Raw genomic sequence first — 19,796 nt, forward strand, 5'->3', positions numbered from 1 at the left:
TAATAATAATAAACATTGAAATGCCATGGTAATGTTCAAAAATGTAGTATTTGCTTGGTATAATGTAATAAAATAGTATTAAATGACACTTTTTGCTAGCTATACAGACAGATGGAATAGGGAATAGTCAGATTTATTATTTTAAAATAAAAAGAAAATCACACAGTGCCTGAAAAGTATTTAAAGAAAAATATCATTCATATATTTGGCTTTCACAGTGTTTCACAAACTGAACTAGAACAGCATGTTTAACTGGTATATGACACTGAAAAAGTGTAAAACTTGATGTTATGATAATCTACTTTTCTGACCCTGTCGGAATGCGCTCTTGTATGGCAGGAAATGCAAATAAGGTAAACTGGAGTAACGTCACTGAGGCAAAGCGGCCAATCAGAGCGCAGGATTTGTCACTCGTATCGAGGAAGTGGAAGATGCGTTGAACGCACGCTCGACTTCAGTATCTGTCAGAGTAAATTCTTTATGATTACTCACGGATAACCTCGCTCAGAAGTGATGGACTGGTCCGAAGGAGACGGAGTAAGAGAGAAAAATGTTTTGTATTCTCTTTTGTTTCCTCATTAGATGGATTTATAAGACTGGTTAAGCTAACTTAGCATCTTCTGCTAACAGATCACCTGTCTACGTGTGTACGTGCTGATCGATTCAAGTCCTAATCTAAATCATACACATATAATGATTAGATATGACCTGTTAAACAAACCGTGCCATTATCATTGCCTTTAATAAGCTATTATTGACCATAAATATGGGCTAAATACTGAGCATGGGTTATGGGTCTACTGCAGTTTTTAGCTAATTAAAAGGTTAAATCGTCAGAATCAAAGTTCAAACCTTCACTAGAAGGAACCAAACCAGTGGTTTACTAGCAACAACACGTGCTGAATTGAACAAAATAATTGCTGACTTTTGTTTAAATGTGCACTTGTTTTTTTGCTAATTTAAAAAGTTTTACACACAAAGAAAAATAATTAAAATGATACATACTTGACACGAAGATTACAGACCTGTCAGTCTTCTGGAAAAATCTGTTTTATTTTACATGGAGAGGGTCTTTCCCTCATGGGCATTGCTATGTTGCTGTCACCTGACCAGCCATGCACTTGTTACTACAACAACTACTAATATGGAAAGTTACAACAAAATTTGCACTTTCCATCAGTTTCTGTCAATTAAATGGTTAATTATCACAAATCATTTGCATTTTGTGTTAACCTTACAATCAGTCAGAAATAGCCTGTATTGTAATGTTTTACAGTGCCATTCCCATGGTCACATGGGTGATAGTTGCCATGGACATGGCGGTGGCCACTCCCACAGCCACGGTCATGGAGGACCTGGCTTTGGTGGTTTCATGCCCGGCAACTTTCACGGTCAGCTCGGCCCCGGGCCTCTTGATTCCACGCAGCAGCCGAGGAAGTTCTCACACCCTGAGGACAGCAGTTCCTGGGATATCGTCAAAGCAACACAGTAAGACTTATTCCCTAGACGTGCAATAAACACAATGGGATTACACCTTAGTATCACTGGGAATATTTAACAGCTGGTGATGTTATTAAGATTCCCTGGAGATTTTTGGGCACAGCTGTGTACTGAAAATATTTGTGTATTTCTATGAATAAATTTAAAGGCTTTGTTCACCCAAAAATGAAAATTATCCCGTAATTTACTCACCCCCAAGCCTTCCTAGATGTATATGACTTTCTTCTTTCAGGCTCTTCTAAGCTTTATAATGGTAGTGAATAGTAACTAGAGATTTTAGAGATTTTGAAGCCCAAAAAAGCACATTTATCCATCATAAAAGTAATCCATACGGCTCCAGGGGGTTAATAAAGCGAAGCGATGCATTTTTGTTAAAAAAAAAGTCCATATTTATAACTTTAATCATAATATTTTATTCATAAACTTTAATATAGACTATAATCAATAGCTTCCGGTAACATCGATCCGCGCGTTCAGTCAAGTTCCGGCGAATGACGTAGGATGTAGGAGTAGCGTAAGCTTTGGTGAGAGTACATGCCTCTCACGGTTTAAACAAATAGGGCTGGGAAACAAACTCAAGCTCCTCCGACATTTCTCTTTAAAAATTCTCATTTTAGACTTCTTGACCGGTATTTTGTTTTGCTCTATCCTCTGCGCTTCCGTGTTCGTCAATACGTCATGCGTCAGATCAAAGTTCACTCTTCCGCCGGAATTGACTTGCGAATTGACTTGCGTATAGAAGCCACTGATTCTAGTTTATAAAGTTATAAATATGGATAATTTTGGATATTTTTTCTTTCAAAAATGCACCGCTTCGCTTCAGAAGGTCTTTATTAACCCCGGATTACTTTTATGATGGATGGATGCGTTTTTTTGGGCTTCAAAATATCGGTTACTATTCACCCCCATTATAAAGCCTGAATATTTTTAATATAACTCCGATTGTGTTTAACTGAAAGTAGAAAGTCATATTCATCTAGGATGGCTTGAGGGTGAGTAAATTATGGGATAATTTTAATTTTTGAGTGAACTGTCCCTTTAAGCGTGAATCTCACAGTTTTCAGGACATAATTAACTTTAATTTAAAAAAAAAAAAAGTATATTCCATAATTAAAAATAATCAACTTTAAGACCTCTTATATGATCCTAATTTTGCCAATTTTGTGATTTGCTTGACAATTAAACAATTAAATTAAACCCATTCACAGTTTTGCAGTATTGTTTTTTTTTTTTTATTACACTAATAATTATTGGAGGTAAATTGTGCTTATTTGACAAGTGCTTTATTGACAATGCAAAAAATCTTAATGGTCCTAAAAGTGTGGTTTTGACAGTCTTTGTGAGATTCCCACTTAAACATTTTAGTGGCATTTCAAGCATCCAGTAAACTCATTGCACATGTTTTTGATCTTACTCTGACATCTAGCTGTTCAGTAGTGAGTAGAAAGATTCTGTAAAACAGATCAATAATCTTCCCTTTGTAGAGATGCAGACAAAACTTGAGAGTGATATTATAGAGTACAAATACAGGATACGATTGAGCTTTTGTAATATCTGGGTTTCTGTTTACTCAAGTGCCGTCCATATCTGTTGTCTCACCTGCATGCTTCACACTGCTCAAATAGTTCATTTCCATTAGAGGATGCATATCATTTTTACCACTTGTTCAGGCAGAGAACCTGATGTGTGTGTGGGTGTACACAATGAAAAAATAAACATTTTTCCATTATTTGTTTTAAATTGTAGGTTTGGTGCTCTTGAGAGGTGTAAAGAACTTATAGAGGCTGGTTATGACGTCAGGCAGCCTGATAAAGAGAATGTTACACTGCTCCATTGGGCCGCCATCAATAATCGAGCAGATATTGTCAAGTAAGATTTGTCCATTTATATGTTTCTGTTGTTTCATAGCTTTTTCATAGAGTTAAAAGTTGATTTAGGTTAAGGTCCAAGGTGGAGCTGCACGATTCTGCATAAATTGATCGCAATTTATTTTTTTAAATTTTTTTTGTTTAAACTAGAGATCGCGATTCTCCCACAATTCTAAATAGACAACTAAATAAAATAATGTGATTTACTAGAGGTTCTAACAAAATTTAATTGCTTTGTGAATTGAGTGAATGATTCAATGACTTGTTTCCTTACTGAATGAATACGCGCTTTTTGAATGAATCTCTTAAATGAATGATTCAATGATAAATCTTTTTTTTTTTTACAGTCACTTGTCGCCACCTACTGGTGTAACGATTTAGTTTTTTATTTGAAGCATAAAATTACTTTCAAAAGGTGATTTACTCAGTTTTGATCGATTCTGTAGACATTAGTGTTTATATCCGAAATATAAACATTTATCCCAGTATTTCTGTGATAATTTGAATGTTTGTAACACAGAAATAATGATATTGTGTGGTTGAAAAGACTAATTATGAACCTGTTTTATACCTGTACATGACAACTGCTCTCTCTGGGTCAGCGGCAGTGCCAACGCATATTTCAATGTTCTGCTTTGATCGTTCTTGTTTAATAGACATAGCCGAATCATTGTCATTTAGAAATAAGATATTGCGATCATTTAATGATTAATTGTGCAGCTCTAGTTCAAGGTTATGCATCACTTTTAAACGTTATAACGCTTCTTATTTATATGTTTTGCTGTATTTCATAGGTACTACATATCTAAAGGTGCCATCATAGACCAACTAGGCGGTGATCTGAATTCTACGCCACTCCACTGGGCCATACGGTAAGATACATTCTCAGTTGAAATAGTGATCATTTTGCAATGATATAACATATTGGAACATGTCATATTTAATGTAATGAACGACATTTCTGTGATCTTGAGAAGAACTGATATCTGATTTCATGCATCATACAAGTCATCAAAATTCCAGTTGGTTAAAAGTCAATGCAAAAATGCCTTTTAAAAATGTTGATTCTAGCAACATTTGCTTGTAAATGTCACTTGCCAGTGTTTTATATCTCCGGATGTTGTTCTCTGTCACCTCTGAACAGACAGGGTCATTTGTCTATGGTCATTCAGCTGATGCGTTATGGAGCTGATCCATCATTAGCAGATGGTGAAGGGTATCGCGGTCTCCATCTGGCTGTGCTCTTCCAGCATATGCCCATCGCTGCCTACCTCATGGCCAAAGGACAGGTGTGACACACACACAGTGACATTTCAAATACTGGTTGAGTGTTTGAATACTGAGCAATGAAGCTGAATACAATTCTTGTTCCTGTGTTTTTATAGGAAGTGGATTTACCAGACATAAATGGACAGACCCCACTCATGTTGGCGGCACAAAAAATCATTGGGTAAGAAGTACAGTTGACTCAATCAGGGTCTGAAATTAGTTTTTTTTTTTTTTTTTTTTTTTTTTTTTTACTACATCTGCCAATCATTATTTACTACATCTCCCTTTCACTGTTTATTTAACCAACCATTAAACTGTATATACATTCATTTATTTATTTATTTATTTTGGAAATTAAATCTTTTATTCAGCATGGTTTTATTAAATTGTAAACTGATCAAAAGTGAAAAAGAAATTTTATAATGTTAAAAAGATTTCAAGTGAAAAGAAATTTTTAATGTTTTTGTTCAGGATTATCCATCTAAAATTAGGTTAATAATGGGTAGATAAAAGATACAATTAATACAAAGTCAATATTTTTCAGATAGTAGTATAATATTTTCTTTGGCTTTAGTACAGTAACATAGTCAATTATAAAAGTCAGTTTTTTTTATGCAAATATCATGTCATATCAAAAGTTGATCAAAAGTGACAATAAAGTCTTTTACAGAATTTTTATATTCCAGTATTTTAAATTAAATAAAGTTTATTTGAATTTCCTATTTATCAAAGGATTTTGAAAAGATGTGTTACGGTTTCCACAAAAATATTAAGCGGCACAACTGTTTTCAACATTGATAATGATAAGAAATGTTTCTTGAGCAGGAAATCAGCATATTAGAATGATTTCTGAAGGATCATGTGACACTAAAGACTGGAGTTGTCATCACAGGATTAAATTACATTTTAAAATATATTGATATGTAAAAAAGTTTAATAATGTCAGTAATGTTTGTCATAAAATTTCACAGTATTACCATTTTTCCTGTATTTTTATGTTTTATAGCCATCTTTTCATCTTTTAATCACATTTGGCACTTACCGAGTGTTAATTTTAGAGCCTTCACTCAAAACGTCTAGCTCAGATATCTTAAAGTATATTAGATGTGGTCTGGCTGACAATGCCTATCATATTGTAGGCTGTGGTTCAACTCTTTCCTGTCTTGCTATTTCTCTCTTCTCACACCTTGTTGTTGTGGTTCACTGATACAGACCTGAGCCCACAAACTTCCTGATAAAGTGCAACGCTTCAGTGAACGCGGTCGATAAAGTGAACAGAAACTCGCCTCTACACTGTGCTGTACTGGCCGGCAATGTCGATTCGGCCCACATCCTGCTGGAGGCTGGAGCCAGCGTCGACCTGGAGAATACCAATGTAAGCAGACACGCACCCTTCAGCCTGGTTACATTTCAAGGAAGGAGAATGTTATTACATTTTGATGATTTATGAAAATTAGGAGTTTATGAAAACAAACTTTTTTGGTGAACTGTGCATAATAAGACCAGAGACATTTATTAATGAAGTAAATAGGGTCAACTTTAATTTTATGTTTTAAGTATGTCTTGTTATCTGTTCAACACACTACTAACCAGTAGACTCTACTAACTAACTCAATCAGGCCTTGTCCATTTTTTTGTTTATGTATGCCTTGGGCAGGAAGTTGAAAATGGGGGAAAAAAAACAAAACATAATAGGTCCTCTATAAAACCACTGTTTAACAGTCTTTCCTTTCCTATTGTAGTTTTTATTACATGTCTGTTCTCTAAATCCAAAGCTGTAATGATGCTGTTTAAACCAGCAGAACAATAGCTGTAAAACTGGTTCTGTAGCACTGCCCTTCACTCACACTCACCTTTTTTTGCTGATGTTGTTGTGTTATTTTCAGGGTCACACTCCCATTGACCTGGCGCACCAGGTGCACAGCCCTCTGCTCATTCACACGCTCGGGGTGGTGAAGACCGAACGAATCAAAGCCAACTCCACATGTCTCAAACTGCTCAATAGATACAAGGTACACTCATGCGCACACACTCATGCCCTGTTCAGATAATAAAATAAAGTTTAAACCTCTTTATATTGGTCTTATTTCAAAAACAAGTAAGTTTACACAATTAAAATTGATTAAAAATTTCACTTTGTGATGTAGATTTAATGCACTGAAATCTGGAGTATTCTTCAGATTATTTAGGTATTTTGGATTTGAATAAACCACTAATTTGTGCTAAAGACATGACTTGAATTTATAAAATAAAATAAAAAAAAATATATAAAAATAAATAAAATTATCTATATTTTTATACATATATTTATTATTATCATTATCGTTATTGGATATGATGTGAATTATGTTATATGGATATGATCTTAATTATATTAATTTAATTTAATTATATTAATAATAACAATTAACTTTATTAATTATATTATATTAATTTAATATAATAAATTTAATTCATTATATTAAATATTATTATTTTTCATTTTAAAATTCATAATAAAATTAGTAATAAGTAATCATTACAGTAAAATTCATAAAATTAAAATCTATAATTTATATACACTATTAGATATGATGTGGATGTTATATAGATATGATCTCATAATAATAATAATAATTATAATGTCATTTTAAAATTCATAGTACAATTAGTACTAAGTAATAACTATCATAAAATAATTCATACAATTAAACTCTATAATTTATTTACTTAATAATAATAATAATAATAATAATATTGTTTCTGGACACGATGTGGATGCTATGTTATATGGATATGGTCTCCAATAAAAATAATATATATATATATATTTATTATTATTTATTATTATTATTATTATTATTTATTATTAATATGATTTTTTTAGTAAAATAAGGCATTAGTAATAATTACCTTTATTTACTCATCATCATCAATTTATTATTAATATTATTATGAAAAAATTACTATGTTTTTATTATTTTAAAAGTGTATTGTTTATTTAGATGTGTCAAAAAACAGAAAAATATGAATAGATATATAAATAAATGAATAAATTATCATATAATTATTCACATTTATAATAGTAACATTTAGTCATAGTCACATTTCCTTAAGAAAATGTAAAATAAAGTTTAATAAAAAATAGTGTGGTTTGCATGTGGTTTTAATGGTTGTATTTGTTACAACCGTTTCAGACAAACTCTCCCTCTCTCTCTCTCACACACACACACAGACACACACACACACACCACTCTCACTAACCTTATTAAGGAAGACGTGAGGCGAAATCCCAGGGCTGTATTTAACCTTGAATTAAGCTTTCAGAAACAAAAGCAACCAATTTCCCACATAATGTGTGTTTGGCCCTGGAGAATTCTCCATTTTAGGCTTTTATTAAACAAGAAAATAACATTCCACTTATTCTCTGACCCACATTCCTCTGCTGTAACCCTGATTTTTTTCATTGCCGTTGTAAAGACTTCATTATACAGAGTGTGAGTGTGTGGCAGTGTGTATGGAACTGTGTGTTCTTGTCTGTTTCAGGTGTTTCTACAGTCTGCGTTCAGTGTTGTTGTGGTCGGAGCCATCGGTGCCATATTAGACATGAAGACCGAGTCCTGGTTACTGAAGGGTGTGCTGCTGGCCTGCATCATGGCTGTGATCAACCTCACTGCAAGGTGCCCTTTGACCATCAGCAAACACGCTGCTTTTATTGATTCCTTTTACATATAGATTTAAAATGCCCTGTTGCGACAATATAACTCTTTGCTTATCGTTTTCAAAACAAATGTGTATTGCATTGGATATGATGTGACTGTTTGTCTAAAGTGACTAAACACAAATGTATAACATATTTAAACATTTTGTTCACTAAAACTATGCACACCATATTGCACAAAGACATGATTCTGAATTCTTGACAAAAGAAAAGTTTTATGAATCGTTTGGCATTGAAATCTTTTGGCTTTTTTTTTTTTTTTTTTTTTTTTTTTTTGCAAATCATGGCAGTATGATGTTTAAAGGATTAGTCCACTTTCAAATAAAATTTTCCTGATAATTTTCTCACCCCCATGTCATCCAAGATGTTCATGTCCTTCTTTCTTCAGTCAAAAAGAAATGAAGGTTTTTGATGAAAACATTCCAGGATTTTTCTCCTTATAGTGGACTTATAGTGGACAGATGGTTGAATTGAATAATTTTGACCTTCAACCGTCTGGAGGTCATTAAAGTCCACTATATGGAGAAAAATCCTGGAATGTTTTCATCAAAAACCTTAATTTGTTTTCGACTGACGAAAGAAAGACATGGACATCTTGGATGACATGGGGGTGAGTAAATCATCAGGAAAATTTTATTTAAAAGTGGACTAATCCTTTAAGTGTCTGTATGAAGGACATTTCAGTTTAAAACCAAATGCATGTTTTGGCAAAAAAAAGATAAACGATGTGAATTGTCTTTACAGAATCGCTAAATTCTGTAATTATTGCCTCAATTTGCCTCGATAGCAAAGCAGGTGTAAAAAAAACAAAAAAACAAAAAAAACAGACAGAAATTAAAGGATAATTTAATAAGTAAAAAGCAAATTCAAGATCCATTATATTTGAGGTTGTTTAGTAGGAGCATTATATTGTAAAGAATTTCTCCATAAAATTTAATAGGGTTTCAGTTTTAAGCAAATGCAAATATGTGAACTGGTCAACTATGAGTGTGCAATAATATTGAATTCCTCACGAGGGTGCTGTAAGCTCAGTGAAGCAGCTCTGTTTAGTCAGAGAGAGCCATTTAAATGTTACAGAGACAGTAAGAGGTCAGAACAACAAGATCAGGAAAATGTAAAAGTAGAACTGTTGTTCCCACTCTTGAAAGTGTCCTAACAGTGCTGTCTTGTTTGTGTCTGTAGGCAGTTGGCGACTGTGTCAATACGGTCTTTGATTCCCTCGACTGGTCTCATGGCTTCTATCTTCTGGATGGTGGTCACCTGGGGCTTGTGGTTTCTGCCTGATATCCTTGTATAATACACATACATCACACACATATGAAACTAATCATAGACTTTAAAATACACGTTTATACCAGCCATGATGTGTTTTACATGTCCACATTACGTTCCACTATATTCAAAAGCTCTTCAGAATAAATGCATTTGTTTTACACAAGATTTTTATCTTTCAGGCGTCCAGATTAATCCTAATAACACGCTAATTAAGGAAATGAAGTGCCAGGGGCGTGTTTAGTGCGTCATGGGGAGTTGATGCTGTATGAACTGAATTGTCACTAATTATTGCCATTAAAACTCTATCTACTGCTAAAATAAAATCTGAACATCTATAGTGCTGCAAATACCTTTAATATGATAACTAAATGGCTTTATTCTCTACAGAATCACATTTATCAACCTGATGAATAGCCGCAGTATTTAACTACCCCATGGATCATATATTGAGATTCATTAACACTTTTCAAACTGAGATTTTAACCAGGGTCTGGAGACCCTCGGTGGGCCGTCAGGGAGTGCTAAGGGTTCAGTGGAAATGTTTGGGAAAAAGTGTAAAAATGTCATAAAATAAATATATAAACAAACATTAGATTATTACAAGCAAATATAAATTAGATTTAATATAAAAAATAATAAATATTAGATTAACATTAGTAAAAAAATAAATACAGTACTTCAGTAGGACTAATAAGTAGAAAAATATAATTTTTTTTTATTTTCCAAACAATATTTTAGACCCATTTATAATAATAATTTTTCTCGGTATCAATTAGATCTTTATACAATAAATTATATAGATGCCTTTTACGTTTTAGGATGGGGATCCCTATCATGAGAATGATCGTATTAGGGCATCTGTGGCATCTAAAAGATTGAAAACCCCTGCTCTATGGAATTTATTAAACTTTTATATAAATTTTGTCATACAAATTCATTGTTTGAGGAAAATACAAGTGATATCTGCTGGGTGTTTGTAAAGGCCTTAACGTGCGTGCCGTTCACATGACCCCAGCGCTACAGTCCAGATGCTCTTCACGGTCAACATCACAGCCTTACTGTATTACTACCTCCGCTCCTGCAGGACAGACCCTGGGATCGTCAAGGCAACCGAGGAGGAGAAAAAGAAGGTAAGGACTGGCTGTGATTAGCTGGTGAGATGCTGCTGTCTGATTGGTCAATATATGTGGCAGTTACTTGTGGTGAGATTCTGATAGTTGGTCTGTGTGCTGCTTCTGTGCAATTGTTGCTGGTTTGAGTGCAGTTTGATTCATCAAAATTGATCATATTGATTTATTCTGACCTTTTGGATTAAAGGATTAGTCCACTTTCAAATAAAATTTTCCTGATAATTTACTCACCCCCATGTCATCCAAGATGTTCATGTCTTTCTTTCGTCAGTCAGAAAGAAATTAAGGTTTTTGATGAAAACATTCCAGGATTTTTCTCCTTATAGTGGACTTCAATGGCCTCCAGACGGTTGAAGGTCAAAATGACAGTTTCAGTGCAGCTTCAAAGGGCTTTAAACAATACCAGACAAGGAATAAGGGTCTTATCTAGTGAAACAATCAGTCATTTTCGAAAAAAATACAACTGTATTTGCTTTATAAACACAAAATATCGCATTGCACGTGCTTCCGCTTTCCGCATTCTTCATAAAACATTCCGTATGTCCTACGCCTTTCCTATTCTACTTACATAACGAACACGCCACCAGTTCCGTTTTTAGGACATACAACGTAAGCTTTTTGAAGAATATGGAAAGCAGACGGACGTACAAGGCGATCATTTGTGTTTATAAAGCATATATAGTTGTTGTTGTTTTTTTGAAAATGACTGATAGTTTCGCTAGATAAGACCCTTATTCCTCGTCTGGTATCGTTTAAAACCCTTTAAAGCTGCACTGAAACTGTAATTTTAACCTTCAACCGTCTGGAGTCCATTGAAGTCCACTATAAGGAGAATAATCCCGGAATGTTTTCATCAAAAACCTTAATTTCTTTTCAACTGAAGAAAGAAAGACATGAACATCTTGGATGACATGGGGCTGAGTAAATTATCAGGAAGATTTTTATTTGAAAGTGAACTAATCCTTTAAGCCCTGGTGTACATAGTCCGATTTTTGCTGTCGTACAAGCTCACAGACATTTTTTTCCGCTTGGGAATAAACTCAGAATTCCAAGTTCTAAAAATCCATAATGTGAAAGAAAAATTTGCAATTACTTGACTTGTTTTCTCGCAATTGTGAGTTCATATCTCACAATTCTGGCTTTATTTCTCGCAAAACTGACTTTACAACTCTCAATTCTGTTTTTTTTCCTCAGAATTGAGATATAAACTGAGATATAAATTCGGATAAATAAAGCCAGATTCGTGATATAAAAAGTCATAATTACTTTTTGTTTTCTAGCAGTTCCGAGTTTATATCTCACAATTCTCAGTTTATAACTCGAAAGTTTATATTTCACAAATCTGAGGAGGGAAAAAATGAATTTCGAGATCTAAATTCACAATTCTGACCTTTTCCCGCAATTCTGGCTTTGTTTCTCATAATTCTGACTTTTTCCCGCAATTCTGGCTTTGTTTCTCACAAAGGTCCCCCCCCCCCCCCCCCCAATTGCGAGTTATAAAAATCCGAAATATGAGATTAAAAAAATGCAATTATTTGACTATTTTATTTGCAATTGCAAGTTTATATCTTACAATTCTGGCTTTATTTATTTCTCACAATTCTGACTTGACAACTAGCAATTCTGTTTTTTTTTTTCTTAGATAATCTCGGCATTGTGAGTTATCAAGTCCAAATTGTGAGATAAAAAGTCGCAATTATTTGTTTTCTTGCAGTTATGAGTTTATCTCGCAATTCTGACTTTATTTAGTTTATAACTCGCAATTCTGACTTTTTCCCCCCAGAATTGCGAGTTATAAAAATCCGAAATATGAGATTAAAAAATTAGCAATTATTTGAGTATTTTTCTCGCCATTACAAGTTTATATCTTACAATTCTGACTTGACAACTAGCAATTCTGTTTTTTTTTTTCTTTCTTAGATGTGAACTCGGTATTCCGAGTTATCAAGTCCGAACTGTGAGATAAAAAGTCACAATTGTTTCCTTGAAGTTACAAGTTTTTATCTCTTAATTCTGACTTTATTTAGAGTTTAGAACTCTCAATTCTGTTTTTCTTCTCAGAATTGTGAGTTATGAACATCCAAAATGTGAGATAAAAATTTGCAATTACTTGACTTGTTTATATCTCAAAATTCTGGCTTCATTTCTGGCAATTCTGACATAACTTGCACTTTTTTTTTTTTTTTTTTTCTCAGATATAAACTCAGAATTGCAAGTTATCAAGTCCGAATTGTAAGATTAAAAAGTCAAAATTTTTTTGCATTACGAGCTTATATCTTACATTTCTCACTTTATAACTCGCAATTGTGAGGTTATATTGCAATTCAATTTTTTCTCAGAATTGTGAGATATAAACTGGCATTTACTTTTTTGCTGTCGTACAAGCTCACAGACATTTTTTTCCGCTTGGGAGAAATTGCATGTAAATCATTGATGCTCATATGGTCATGGCTCGCATTGTGCGAGACATCGCCGTAACCACCATAGACATTTGACAAGTTCCGTCACTTATTAGAAATGGCCAAATTGTCCCCCTCAATATTTGATATTCTTTTGATGCTGCTCTGTTTGTTGTTAGGATGACAAAAAGTTTGAAATGTTATATTTGTACCATCAACGGTTAAATAGCGCTCGTCAATATCAAAATGATTGAGATGGCCAATCAAATCAAAGAAGGAGGGCCTCACTCTTCACTGAAGACGAGTGCGAATTCAAACGCCACACTTTAGTTTTAGTTTTTTATAGAGAGTGTCTTAAGATGCAAATGGCCAATTATGTAATATTTGACAACTGTTTTACGATAGAAATGTAATAAAATTTGTATAAAATTTCACCGTTTTGAATTGAAAATATTCTGTTATTTATCCATCCAATTCATAACTGAATGTGACGAGACAAGAAACATTTTACATTTACATATTAGACATATGATTAAGAGTGAATGTGTGCATATTTAAAAGAAATACTTGCAAAAAGTTTACTTCAAAACTACAGTAGAACTAAAACTTTTACCATTCTTATTTCTTTTTCTATTTTTCCTTAAATCCCTTTTAATTATGTAATTCCTTTTAAATAAAAGACCAATAAAAGACCAATAACACCCCCCCCCCCCCCATATGCAAAAAAAATGTTCAAGACTAGGTTACTGCCTTGGTGTGAGGGGAATTACAAGCCGAGCTGAGCGTATTACAAGCACCTCCCGACCTCCTGATAATTTTCATATGTTTAAAAAAATTTTGACCGGTTGTTCCCTATTGCCAAATCATACACAACCACGTCACATAGGCTAGATCTATGAATATTATTACAGCCCAGTGGCTGCAACTCTTGCATACACTGACACACCTTTTTCTATCCCAAGCTATAGCAGCAATACTGATAGCTCCAGTCTCCGTGTTTAGCATGAAAACTCATGTGATCCCCTCTGGCTCGCCATGCAGTATAGTCGTGCTGTATACCAGCTGCTTTGAAACGTTTATCAGGTCAACGTGTGCAATGGCTTACGACCTCCCGAGTGTCCGAACTCGCACAGTGTACGACAGTTAGTCTGACCAAATGATTCCTTTAGGTTCTGTGACACTCTGTCATCATGTCTTTCTTCAGAATATTGTGGTTCTGGCAGAGGCGGGCTGTCTGGATCCCAGAATATTTTGTACTTCATGTATGGTAAGTTGTTATGTCTATTCATTCATAATGTATAGAGGACAGGAAATGATGAGAAGAAAACTACATTGGGAAATGTAACAAGATAAATTTACACTTGTGTTAACTACTCAAAAAAAAAAGTTGTGGCCTAATGTTTAGAGAGTTGGACTTATAACCCGAAGGTTGTGGGTTCAAGTCTCCATAGGTGAGGGGAGTGAATGAACATCAACTGAGGTGACCTTGAGCAAGGCACGGAATCCCCAGTCACTCCCCGGGTGCCGCAGCAAAAATGGCTGCCCACTGCTCCGGGTGTGTGTGTGTGTGTTCACTACTCTGTGTGCACTTGGATGGGTGAAATGCAGCAAATTCCAAGTGTGGGACCCCATACTTGGCTACACGTCACATTACTTTAAAGAAAGAATTAGAACTGAATGAGTTCAAGCGTGTGCACTAACCACCAGGCCATGGTTTAAAAAAAAAATACACATTTTTACTGTAATATTGTGTAATATTCTCCTGACAAGAACACACATTGTAAACATTCTAAAAAGTCTGATATCAGATCATTTAAAACCTTGGTTTGCAGATGAGGAAACCAATGAGAGCCAATCACTGCTTTTCCTGTAATGCCTGTGTCGCTAAACAGGACCATCACTCCATTTGGATCAATGGCTGCATAGGTAACACGCACAAACTAAGATGTTTAATGACATGTACGTCTTTTGCGTTCATTTTTTTTCTCTCATTATGTATTGCTCATGCTAACTTGTTCCACAGGGGCCAGAAATCACCCGTTCTTTGTGCTTTTCCTGGTGGCTCTGAACTTCCTCTGCATGTGGATGTTCTACGGCAGTATCATGTGTAAGTCACCACTGGAACTCAGATGTACAGTACACTAACGTTAAAAGTTTGTGGTCAAGAGTTTTGAAAGATTGATGTTTTTGAAAGTAGTCTCTTCTGCTGAGCAAAACTACATTTATTTGATCAGAAATAGAGTAAAACAGCAATGTTGTAAAATGTTTTTGCAATTGAAAATAATTGTTTTGTATTTGAATATATTTTAAAATGTAAATTATTTCTCTGATCAAAGTTGAACTTTCAACATCAGTCTTCAGTGTCACATGATCCTTCAGAAATCATTCTAATATGCTGATTTGATGCTCAAGAAACCTTTCTGATTATTTTCAATGTTGAAAGTGTTTTTTTTTTTCTCAGTGTGATACATTTTGTTTTTCAGGATTATTTTTTTAACAGGATTTATTTGAAATAAAAAAAAAAATCTTACTAACCAGACCCCAAACTTTTGAATGGTAATATATGTCAATAGTTCATGCTATGAAAATATGCAGTATCTTGTTATTATTATCAACACTGCTGCTTAATATTTTTATGGAAACAGTGATACATTGTTTTTTTGTTTTTTTTAGGATTAATAGAAAGTTCATAAATTTTCAAATTTTATGACATTATAAATGTCTTTGCTGTTACTTTAGATCAATTTAATGTTTCCTTGCTGGAAATAAATAAATGTATCAATTTCTTTAAAAATATCCTACTCATCCCAGTAAGTGTATTATTTATTAAAACCACATTTCAACTTAGTTTCAAAGTTTATGCAGACATATAAAATAAAATAAAATAAACTACAAAAATAAAGTAAAAACATATTTCATGTATCTTCCTATTAATTTAAACCCATTTGCATCAGTTTCCATTCAGGGTGATTTGCAGACCAGTGCATTTATTTTTTGTCTGTATTTCGCCAATATCCACTCTCACATTATGCTCTAGAAAAGAATGATAATAAGAAAACATGTGTGCGTTTCTCTGTGTATAGACTGGTCCAAACACTGTCCGCTGCACTACACAGAGGAGGGCGTGTGGGGGGCGGTGACCGCTCTGATGGGCTGCTCTCCCTGGGTGCTTTACATCTTCTTCTTCACTTTCTTTCACACCTCCTGGGCCTCCATCCTGCTTTTGTTGCAGCTCTACCAGGTGAATGAATTGATGAATTGAAATATATATATATATATATATATATATATATATATATATATATATATATATATATATATATATATATATATATATATATATATATATACATGCAAATATTTCTTAAATATGTAAATATACTTATACTAATATTATACTTATTATACTTATATTAGACTAATTTAAAAGCTAATTCAAAATATTAATAAATACTATAGTAGTAAATACAATTAATTGATTAATAATAATAGTATATTTTTAAAAATAGTATAATTCAATTGAATTGAAATGAAAATATCATGGTGTAAATCTTTTAAAAGGTTTTCTCATATGCAGTGTGTCAGCAGGAGACTGAATTTCTCAAGCTGTTCTCACATGATTAACATGGTGTAAAGAGGTTCTCCCTGCAGAGGCATTAGGCTTCCTGTCGGGAGTTAATAGTGGTCAATAGTGGAAAGTGTTAATGTGGAGGACTGTTTTGTTCTGTGATCTCACGCAAATACATGCACACACTCTTTATGGTTTTCTTTGTTTCTTCACAGATTGCATTCCTTGGGCTGACGACGGCCGAGAGAGCTAACCTGACGCACAGGCAGAGAAAACTCCCTCAAGCCTTCTCTCTCAGACAAAACCCATTCAAGTAAGCATGTTTGAACTAGTTTAGGGCTGATAACTATAAAAGCTTGCTTCCACCATGGAATAAAAAAGGTAGTTGCGACTTTATTTTTTTCCTCAGAATTGTTTATATCTCACAATGCAGACTTTATTACTCGCAATTGCGAGTTTATATTTCACAGTTCTGAAAAAAATATGAATTGCGTGATAGCGCAATTATGACCTTTCCCTCACTTTTCCCGTTTATATCTTGCAATTATGATTTTATTTCGAGTTTATAACTTGTAATTCTTGTAAAACTTTTTTTTTTTTCTCAGAATTGTGAGATATAAACTCAGAATTCCAAGTTCTAAAAATCCATAATGTGAAAGAAAAATTTGCAATTACTTGACTTGTTTTCTCACAATTGCGAGTTCATATCTCACAATTCTGGCTTTATTTCTCGCAAAACTGACTTTACAACTCTCAATTCTGTTTTTTTTCCTCAGAATTGAGATATAAACTGAGATATAAATTCGGAGAAATAAAGCCAGATTCGTGATATAAAAAGTCATAATTACTTTTTGTTTTCTAGCAGTTCTGAGTTTATATCTCACAATTCTCAGTTTATAACTCGAAAGTTTATATTTCACAAATCTGAGGGGGGAAAAAAATGAATTTCGAGATATAAACTCACAATTCTGACTTTTTCCCGCAATTCTGGCTTTGTTTCTCATAATTCTGACTTTTTCCCGCAATTCTGGCTTTGTTTCTCACAATTCTGACTTTTTCCCGCAATTCTGGCTTTGTTTCTCACAATTCTGACTTGAAAACTAGCAATTCTGTTTTTTTTTTCTTAGATAATCTCGGTATTGTGAGTTATCAAGTCCGAATTGTGAGATAAAAAGTCGCAATTATTTGTTTTCTTGCAGTTATGAGTTTATCTCGCAATTCTGACTTTATTTAGTTTATAACTCGCAATTCTGACTTTTTCCCCCCAGAATTGCGAGTTATAAAAATCCGAAATATGAGATAAAAAATTAGCAATTATTTGAGTATTTTTCTCGCCATTACAAGTTTATATCTTACAATTCTGGCTTTATTTCTCACAATTCTGACTTGACAACTAGCAATTCTGTTTTTTTTTTCTTTCTTAGATGTGAACTCGGTATTGCGAGTTATCAAGTCCGAACTGTGAGATAAAATGTCACAATTACTTGTTTCCTTGAAGTTACAAGTTTTTATCTCTTAATTCTGACTTTATTTAGAGTTTAGAACTCTCAATTCTGTTTTTTTTTCTTCTCAGAATTGCGAGTTATGAACATCCAAAATGTGAGATAAAAATGTGCAATTACTTGACTTGTTTATATCTCAAAATTCTGGCTTCATTTCTGGCAATTCTGACATAACTTGCACTTTTTTTTTTTTTTTCCTCAGATATAAACTCAGAATTGTGAGTTATCAAGTCCGAATTGTGAGATTAAAAAGTCACTTTTTTTGCAGTTACAAGCTTATATCTTGCATTTCTCACTTTATAACTCGCAATTGTGAGGTTATATTGCAATTCAGTTTTTTTTCTCAGAATTGTGAGATATAAACTGGCAGTTACTTTTGTGCGACCATAGCGAACACTCATAAATGTGGCAGTTCTTATTTAATCTGGTTTCTTCTCTCATAGTCTTGGAGTGGTGAGGAACCTGGTGAACTTCTTCCAGTGCCGGTGCTGCGGTCTCTGTAAGCCAATGGTGCTGGACTGGACTCAACAGTATCCGATGGGTCTCAGCAGAGACCATCCCATGTTCAGCGGTCCCGATGCTGTTTGACCACCAGGGGTCAGTCACCCACTCAGGGAGAGCGACGTCCCCAGTAATGGAGCCATTGGTTTGATTTTAATGCCTTTTTAATGATGAAAATGAAGAATAGACTGAATGCTAATTTGGATAATCTTTTGTTCTATTTGCAAGAACGTTCACCTTTTATATTTGAGTGAAATATGTATGTGATGTTCATTCATGGTAAGGATGTTTAGATTTTGCCTTACAGCTTAAGTTATACATAAGAATGTTTATAAGCATACTGATATATTTTGAACTGAAATATTTTGTAAGCTACGGTAAGATCACGTCGTTTTGGGTTTTACTCCAATCCTTTTACAGGAAATGACCACTATCCTTATGCTCTTTTTGAAGAGATTTGTAATTTTATTTCTACAAAACAAATTATTACCAAAAAAAAAAAAAAATTGCACCCAATTACAAATCTTAGTTGATATGGATTATTATCTGAAAATCTGATTTCTTGTAATTTTGAGAAACGTACATCTCTTGCTGCTTCAAAATGCATTTGAAATGACTTTATCTCCCACTGAGCTACCGCAACATTTATAGCATTATACATGCAAGATGAATCATATACTTGAATATATTTCAGCAGCTATTAGTATCACATTGCCCTTTGTACATTTTCTGAGTTATCAGTAATATTTTCAGTGGCAGTTGATCTTATTTTTTAGCCTTTAATAACCACTGTGTAGTACAGGCCCATGTCTGCTAGCATCATCTCATCTTTACTGCAGTTCTCAATATTATTAATTTTACTTTATCATTATAAGGGAAATGTGCTGTTCTTGAATCCTGCTCTGTGCTTTGGAATAAATCAGACTTCTTTTGTAATCTGCGGGTCAGAGTGTTTCTCCAGGTCAAGGTATATTTTGATGTTTATTATTGGTTGCTGGGCTAAAATAACTATCTACTGTAGGTAACAAAAAAAACAAGTTAATATTGAGTAACTTATATTATAGCCTCTATTATCTAACAGCGA

At 33.7% G+C, this 19,796-nt stretch overlaps 1 protein-coding gene across 1 annotated transcript; it reads left to right on the forward strand.

The window, feature by feature from the left end:
• The first annotated feature begins 376 nt into the window (after positions 1–376).
• On the forward strand, positions 377–19,648 carry zdhhc13 (zinc finger DHHC-type palmitoyltransferase 13). Its single transcript, XM_048185416.1, has 17 exons — positions 377–537; positions 1,277–1,488; positions 3,247–3,369; positions 4,163–4,240; positions 4,513–4,657; positions 4,754–4,818; positions 5,850–6,012; positions 6,524–6,649; positions 8,163–8,296; positions 9,520–9,620; positions 10,618–10,742; positions 14,346–14,408; positions 14,974–15,067; positions 15,165–15,248; positions 16,225–16,382; positions 16,925–17,022; positions 18,655–19,648. Exons 1-17 carry the CDS (start codon positions 514–516, stop codon positions 18,797–18,799), a joined length of 1,938 nt encoding a protein of 645 aa, XP_048041373.1. The 5' UTR covers positions 377–513; the 3' UTR covers positions 18,800–19,648.
• The last annotated feature ends 148 nt before the right edge of the window (positions 19,649–19,796 follow it).

This window comes from Megalobrama amblycephala, linkage group LG3 (genome assembly GCF_018812025.1).
Source record: "Megalobrama amblycephala isolate DHTTF-2021 linkage group LG3, ASM1881202v1, whole genome shotgun sequence".
Classification (NCBI taxonomy): Eukaryota; Metazoa; Chordata; class Actinopteri; order Cypriniformes; family Xenocyprididae; genus Megalobrama; species Megalobrama amblycephala.